General features: G+C 34.0%; 1 protein-coding gene and 1 pseudogene across 1 annotated transcript; one reads left to right on the forward strand and one right to left on the reverse strand.

Moving 5' to 3' along the window:
* Nucleotides 1-895: 895 nt before the first annotated feature.
* On the forward strand, nucleotides 896-3,737 carry LOC145086683 (Putative methyltransferase family protein). Its single transcript, XM_079024515.1, has 7 exons — nucleotides 896-1,111; nucleotides 1,188-1,250; nucleotides 1,540-1,606; nucleotides 1,744-1,889; nucleotides 2,102-2,395; nucleotides 3,355-3,457; nucleotides 3,574-3,737. Exons 1-7 carry the CDS (start codon nucleotides 959-961, stop codon nucleotides 3,654-3,656), a joined length of 909 nt encoding a protein of 302 aa, XP_078880641.1. The 5' UTR covers nucleotides 896-958; the 3' UTR covers nucleotides 3,657-3,737.
* Nucleotides 3,738-7,138: 3,401 nt separating this feature from the next.
* LOC145089514 (putative glucan endo-1,3-beta-glucosidase A6 pseudogene) lies at nucleotides 7,139-8,264 on the reverse strand (annotated as a pseudogene).
* Between the last annotated feature and the right edge of the window lie 508 nt (nucleotides 8,265-8,772).

Below are 8,772 nucleotides of genomic sequence, written 5' to 3' on the forward strand. Positions count from 1 at the left end.
TTAATAACTGGATGATAATTATAATGTGAAGCTTTTCATAGTTTATCAAGTCACATCTCTTCGAAAATATATATATTAGTTTAAGTTTTTGGTATATATCAAATAAACATGGTATGGTATTAATAATTAAATTTATTTACCAACTATAATTGATACGATATAAGATTTCAAAGAAATTAACTCGGTACTTTATCAGTTCCATCCATAATATATATGTATTTAATAGTACCTATAAATATGTTTTAATGAAAAAAGAATTTTAAAATCGTTTTATGAAAACATATTAATAAAAAACAGTTTTTTACATGTATTTAATAATATATGAAAAACATATTTATGAAAAAAGTACTTATATATATATTTATACCTTAAAGACGTTTTATAGTTTTTCTTTATTCAAAGGTTTTTATATATGTATTTAATAATACGTATAAATATGTCTAAATAAAAAACATTTAACTAGTTTTTTAAGATATATAAAAGTATATAAATTCGTTTTTCATATGTATTTAATATATTTATATGTACTTTTTATATTTAAAATGTATTTATTTAGTAATATTAATAATAATGAATTTTAAAAAATAATATATTTATTTTTGATCTTAATAAAATAATAATAATAATAATAATAATAATAATAATAATAATAATAATGTTTTTTTATAGAAAAATAATAATATTCTAGATCAGTTCATATCAAAAATTCAAAATGGCAACTGTTATTTTATTCTATTTTATTTTTATATAAAAAAATTAATTTCAGACTATTTAATAAACTAGCCTAAAATTTTTTCTAAAAAAAACTCAATTTTCTACTGGTTTACTGATTTGTTTCGAACTCCCCTTATCTTAACCTACTCTATTCCTCATCCTGTACTATTTAAATTTTACCAATACAACCCTCTATCTAGGCTTGAAAAACCCAAAGTGCCCACAAATCTTAGCAGCGCCAACAATGGCGACAAATCAATCAGAACTTGATTCTTTCCGCCTGTTTCCTTCAACAGATGACAACAAAACACAATTAGGGTTGTCGTTTCTTGACGATTCGCCGGAAAAGCCTCCTCTTCCACTTCCACCTCCTTGCCTGGAAGTCCTTCTTTCCGAGGTATCATTTTTCTATCTATCCACCATCCCCTTTCCGTTAAAAAACTCACATCTCCTTCTACCTGCACTTATAACAGGTTTCATCTTCCATAAAACCAACTTTCGAGCCTGTCAATTTCGACGGACTTACTCTGCTAAAGGTAACTGAATCTCCTATCTTGCGGCTTTCGACCCCGAACTGAAATGTGTTAGCTTACTAACTCAAATCTCCATAACTTCCAAACACAACCTTCTGCTAACTACATCTATGAGTGGTTATTTCTGTTGCAAAAGGGCAAATGCATCAGTCACAATCGAGTACAACTACCTACCCTTTTAGGGTTGTTAGACTTTCCCAATTCATCGATCCATGTGATGCTAAAATATACGATCTTGCCTGTAACAAATCTATATGGGGGCTGATTTGTTTGAAGTTTCTTTTTCTTGTAGGGTCGAGTGAGTACCCATGAAGTTTTTGCATTATCGAATTCAGATTTAGTACCTGGAAAATATGAAGGTTTGTGAATACTGCTTCATCACTTAATCACTTAATCAGTTATACAGTTATACCAAGTGTCTTAATGGCTGATTATTAAGCACTTTTAACATCTTCTTGTCTTATTGTGCTTATGGGAATTTCATTTTGTGGATTAGGGGGGCTAAAGCTATGGGAAGGCTCATTGGATTTGATCAAGACTCTTCAATTAGAGATGGAATGTGGCAATCTTTCATTGGTTGGAAAGAAAGTATTAGAGCTTGGTTGTGGCCATGGACTTCCTGGAATATTTTCTTGCCTCCAGGTAAGCTTTCTAGGGCTATTTTTTATAATCAGTATGAGGAGGGCATTCACGTCTTTTGTACATACAAGAGAGATCGGTACATTCATGTCTTTTTCACAGACAAGAGATTGAAAGCGAGTCCTTGTCCCACCTTTTTGTTTGGGCCATACAAGATGATGGTTTTTAATGTGGGAAATGAGGAGGGTATTTACGTCTTTTACTTTATACTTCAGGGTGCTTCTTGTGTACATTTCCAAGATTTCAACTCTGAGGTCCTACAGTGTCTCACGATTCCCAATGTTGTTGCTAATCTTCCTGTAAAGTCTGAGTCTTTATCTTCAGAAGTTCGTTTCTTTGCCGGTGATTGGAGTGAAGTACATCAAATACTACCCAATTTACAAACTGATGACCTGGATTCAAACTGCAGCTCAGGGGCAAATTCGTCATTTGGTTATGATGTCATTCTAATGGCTGAGACAGTTTACTCAATTTCTACTCTTCCTGCTCTTTATCAACTTATAAAGAAGGTGCCTTGTGGTTTCATAATGTTATTTAATTTTCAGATCAAATGCAAGAAATAACAATGTAGTTTCATTATTCTCATAAAAGACCTTATATTTTGTGCTTTTTACGAATTAAACCTCAACTTTATTTTTTTCATGAAAAAGACCCTGCATTTGCTCATTTTTTCCGATCTGGCCCTTTTAGTCATTTTTTTCTAAAAAAAAACTTGTAAAATGTGAGTTTTTTCAGGAAAAACTAAAAAAGTTGAGGGTTTATTTGGAAACCTTCATAAGGTGGATTTTTTTTCCTTCCAGTTGAGGGTTTTTTTCGGAAAAAATGAAGAGTAAATTACACGAATGGTCCCTATGGTTTTCGGTAATTTGCGCGTTTGGTCCCTAACTTATTTTTTTAACCCGGAAGGTCCCTATTGTTTGTTTTTGTTACGCATTTGGTCTCCGTCTTACCTAAAATGACTATTATTTAAATAGGGAAAGATGGTGGGGTAGATAAGGTGAGGGGAGGGGGATGGGGTTAGGGGTGTGTTTATTTAAATAAATTAAAAAATCAAGAAAAAGAATAGTCTTTTTAGGTAAGAGAGGGACCAAACGCGTAACAAAAACAAACAGTAGGGACCTTCCGAGATAAAAAAAATAAATTAGGGACCAAACGTGCAAATTACCCTAAACCATAGGGACCATTCGTTTAATTTACTCAAAAATGAAAAAAATATAAGTTCTTTTTCATGAAAAAAATAAAGATGAAATTTAATCTTGAAAAAAACACAAAATATAAGGTCTTTTACGAGATCAACCATTTTATTTAAATACAAAGGAATGATTAATGAGTAAATGTTTTAAAGTATAAAACTAAAAGTACAATGCTATAATTGGGTAAATTTTTCTAAGTACAATAATGTTGACTTTTTTGTTTACACCTTTTAAAATTCCTTGATAATAATGTTGACTTTTTGTTTTGTTTGCAGTGTATTAGTCATCCTCATGGTGTTGTTTACATGGCTGCAAAAAAGTACTATTTTGGAGTTGGAGGGGGATCAAGACGTTTCATATCATTGGTTGAGAAAGATGGTGAGTAAGAAATGGCAACATACTTTTACTTATTATTATTATTATTATAAATTTATTATTATTATTATTATTATTATTATAAGTTTAGAAAATTGATATTATAAATTTGATGCGAGATGTTATGGTGGCGAGCCTCATTGCGGAGGTTGGGGGTGGATCGTCTAATGTTCGTGAGGTGTGGAAGCTTCAATTTAAGTGACATTTTATGATGTTAAAAAATTAAAAATCTGTTGCTATTTGTTGAATTTTGTCTTATAATATAGTTATTAATTATTAATCATCTCCACATGAAGGAAGTTCAATGAGTGTTAACTTCATTTTTGTTTGAGTTGTTTTTCATACTAATAGATGAGTTATTTTGATTTGCGTCAATTTTGTCATATTCTCTTATGGGAAATTGTCAGAAAACTCCTAATATTTTCGGAAAAGTTTCACTTTAGTAAAAAAAAAAAAAATTGAACACAAAAGTCTCGATTATTTGATTTTACATGAAAATATGTCATTTCTAGTTAAAAGAAAAAAAGGATTGTTTTGATAATTTGAGCTAAAATGAAATAATCGGGACTTTTATGTTTAATTTTTTTTAGACTAAAGTGAAACTTTTCCGAAAATATTTGGACTTTTCTGATAATTTCCATTCTCTTCTTGTAAATATAACTTCTTTATGGTTTACCATGCACGTTTTCCCATGTGGAAATTACTAATTTAACCTCAAGAAACTGAAATGCATCTTCGATAGTTATGGGATAATGTGTTTATTTGGATGAACCAGAAATCAACACCTCTTGTTTTGCGGATACCGGCGGAATTGGAATTTGTGATTCTATTCTACGAGTGTTTGGTTGTTTGCCAAATGGATGAAATTCAATTCCTTCAAATTCCATGTTTGACTGATTTCACCGTTGATGAAGGAATTTAATTATATTGTTCCTTTTTTTTATTATTGAAAGACCAAAATATCCTAATTATATATTAAAATAAGTAAACATAGAAAAAAAAACGTAACTATAATCATTCATGTTTAAGTATTTTATGACTTCCATAAACACTTTGTGAATTCACAGAATGTTTTTGGCTCGTGGATTCTGATGGAATCCGGTAATGGAATTCGAGATTCCATTCCATGGCTATTTGGTTGCCAAATTGATGTTGAAAGATAGAAAACGTAACTATAATTAAAAGAATTTTAATTATAAAAGTATAAGTAAAAACTTGTAACAAATTCCAATTATAGATATTGAAGGAATGCAAAATTCATTCCTTTTTTTGTTAAAAAAAAAACCAAAATGCACCTATGATATGTACGAAATATATAAAAAGAATACGCACATAAAAGTAAAATTGTAAAATCATAAAATTTTCATTATCAAATTCCATCACGAGACAAATTACAATTTCTTTGTATTCCAATTCCTTTAACATATACCATTTCTTGGAAAAACATTACACAAACCAAACACCTTAATATTCAACTCCTACACTTATAATACTTTGAGCAACCTCTACTATAAGGATTAGAAGGAGGAGGAGTACAGCTGCCGGATTTTGTATAAGCTTCACCACCACCACCACCACATGCCGGCTGATCTCTCTTCAAAGCTCCGGTAGAAATATACCTCTTTTCTTCCAAATACCTTCTTGAAATATCCGATTCCAACAACTCCTCCACTAAATCTTCTAATGAACCATAACGAGGCGGTGTTGCGGTGTTTTCCGGCAAGAAACTTGCATCTACATGGTGGTGGAGGGCGGCGGAGAAGAGAGATAGGTGGAGGAGAAGAATCTTGATGGGGATTGGTGATTCCATTGGTGTAATGGGACTTCTTTGAGTTTTTTGTATTTCCCACTTTGAATGCACTTTATATTAATGGTTGCAAGTGGATGCCACACTGTTGGTATAAAGATACCACTTCACCTAACTTTGAATTCATACACTATGTTTTTTTTCCTTAAAAAGTTATATGCGTCTTTTGAAACTACACTTGAGGTTTTTTATGTGACATCGATCCTATGTTTACGAATTTTTTTAACTAGATCTGATGTAAATATATAATTTTATTGGCAATTTAAGAAAAAGTAATTGAAGAAAAATAATAGGGAAAATGACTTAGAAGGGTAACTACCTCTTATCCGTGTTCACATATTAGCAACTTCTTCTTTTTTGTACATAATAAAGCAACTAACTTGTTTTAACTGTTTAAATTACAACAATATTACCGACTAATACCTGTTTTAACCGGTGACTCAAAGGGAAAATGACTTAGGAGGGTAACTACCTCTTATCCGTGTTCACATATTGATAACTTCTTATTTTTTGTACATAAGAAAGCAACTAACTTGTTTTAACTATATAACATCCTAAAAATCATGCCCAAAAATTTCGTTTTTAATTTAATACTAAAACCATAATTGTCAAACCATTAATTTAATACTCCGGCATCAAACCCCGCTTGGCATCGAGCCCCGCTTGGTATACATATCTGTCTCTCTTAGGCCCCGCCTGTCTTCGGGCCCCGCCCGCTAAACACATACAATCATATAACATGCTAACACATAAAGAAACATACTCTATTGTATTCATGTCCTAAGAAACATACTCTGCTAATAATGAGATACAGAACATCGTCCGTACTCAACTAGTGATAAGATACGGGACCTCGCCCACACTCACCTCTTTACCAGACACATACAAGTATCACACAGACAACAAGTATAATCTAACATGCAAACATTCCTCGGGCACCCGCCCGACATCAGACCTTGGTCTAGAATAACATACTAGCATACAATGCCTAGGGCTAACCCCCGAGACTTTCTACTTATAGACTACATGGGCTGACATTGTGGCCTTAGACCCATTCACACAGTGAGGAGACTCACCTTGTACTGCTGAAGCCCTGGCTGGAACTAGCTGAGTACGGACGAAGTTCCGTATCTCATTATTAGCAGAGTATGTTACTTAGGACAGGGATACAGTAAAGTATGTTTCTTTATGTGTTAGCATGTTATATGATTGTATGTGTTTAGCGGGCGGGGCCCGGAGACAGGCGGGGCCTAAGAGAGACAGATCGGTATACCGAGCGGGGCTCGATGCCAGGCGGGGCCTGATGCCGGGCGAGGCCCGATGCCGGAGTATTAAATTAATGGTTTGACAATTATGGTTTTAGTATTAAATTAAAAACGAAATTTTTGATCATGATTTTTGGGATGTTACACAATTAAAACAAGTTAGTTGCTTTCTTATGTATAAAAAATAAGAAGTTGCCAATATGTGAACACGGATAAGAGGTAGTTATCACTTCAACACAATTGATTTAGACAACTATCTACTCAATGACCCTAAGACTTTTTTGTAAGTATAATGTACAAAGTTCTATAGTGTATAATAATCACTTTAGTGGCTTAAGTGAGACATGAAAAAGTACGTTTTTATTCTATAAAATTAATCCTTTAGATATATGACACTCATAAAATTTCCTTAATACCTTAATGGTGTAAGAATCAATTTTCGAAATAGAAATTACAAGGGGTGTAACTATTAATTTTCTAAATATATAAAATAGCGTATTTTGGATTTTTGGTGGAAGAATGAAAATCGAAATCCTTTCACCCATCCCTAGGTCCGACAAAATCCATCAACCATAGAATTTGAAGAATACGATGGAATTGAATTTCCTCAATTTAAAATAAAATCTCAAATTCCAATTCCGAATCCAAAACCTTACACACCTTTAGAATCACCAATCATGTCTTAACTCTTATACGCCTTTCCACTCAAGTCCACTTCATAAACCGGACTCCCATCCGGATGCAACAACCCCCAATGCCTCTCCGATTCCGGACCAAACTTTTCATTCTCATCATACAACGAAAAAATATAAGTCGGAATCACAATTCCGGTTCTAGCCGGGGTTCCCTTTGGTGGGACCATGGTCATTTTTCTTACAATATTCCGGTTATACATTGCGGCATTCTCTCTATTCGCTCCAATTCCACCTTCATGTGGCCAACCGGTTTCGGCTACACCGATCTTCACATCATTGTAGCCCAGTTTAGCCATCGCGAAAACCACGGAATCAAGCATTTGATCCAAAAGGTTCGTGTAGGTCAACCCGCTCATCGGGTCCATATATATTTGATGTCCACCAAGTAAAGCATAATCAAGATTTATACTCGCCGGATTATCCGCCCATGAGAAATACGGGTAAACATCCACGAAAAAAACCGAATTCGACTCACGTAAAAACTCAAGTAACGGGACAATTTCGTGGACGATTTCGCCCCTAAATTGTCCGCTCGAGGGTGGAAATGTGTTCTCCATGATGTCCATAGCGAGAGGGGTACTGATTTGGATACTGCTAATCCCTTCGGTTGTAAGGGCGTCGCGGATCCGTTGCATGGCGGGGACAAGATCATCCATTATTTGTCGATCTTGATCAGTGCTCGAAAAACTTAACACTTCATTTCCAACAAGGATAAATCGGATCATGGTTTCGGGGTAATGGTTAATGACATGTTCAAAAACCCATTGATTTGCAAGTTCTTGATTTCTAGCAATGGCGGATATTTCATCGTTCGTGACCATTATCATGACTTCGAGTTTCGTGCCGGATAGTAGTCGGAGGATTTCTGGGTCGGCATCGTAGAGTTTGACCCGGCCCGCTTTTAGGGTTTGGAGCAGTTCAATGGATCGAGATGGTGATGGGAGGTTGTTACCTACTCGGCCGAAGTTTACGCCGATTTTGGTTGACGATATTGCCCTTGAGAAAGCAAGGAGATAGAGGAATGTGAGGGGTAGAATGGTCATTTTGGTAAATGTTGTGTTTTTTCATGAAATGGTGAGGGTGAGATATAAGGTGGCATATATAGTGAAATAGGGTTGAGGAATGTGTGGGATTGTTGACCTACCTACGAATCTTTAAGGATTAAAGGATCCAAAGGAGTGGGGAGCTAGAATTTTTGTAGTTTATAGATATGAAGGTGAAGAAGGCAAAGGTTATGATTTATGTGTGAAGCTTTGTTTAACCCTTTTGGTTATGTTAATTTCATTTAAGTTCCTTGGTTATGAAATATAGGCTAACGTAAGGTGTTCTCTCCAAAGATATTAAAATAATGCGCATAACATGCATCTAAGCATATGGTGCTTTTTTTGGATGAGTATTTTATATGGTGATTATTGGATTTTTATAAGGAAAAGGGAATGTAAGCAATAATGCTTATCCATGTGTGTGAGCATCAGTGTTTTTGAATTTCTCAAGTGTTGTTTTTGTCTATTCTTTAACATTGATTTCATCAATTTTTACTGATTGTTGTCG

Source organism: Lactuca serriola, chromosome 2 (assembly GCF_051521515.1).
Source record: "Lactuca serriola cultivar US96UC23 chromosome 2, Lser_US96UC23_V15, whole genome shotgun sequence".
Lineage (NCBI taxonomy): Eukaryota > Viridiplantae > Streptophyta > Magnoliopsida > Asterales > Asteraceae > Lactuca > Lactuca serriola.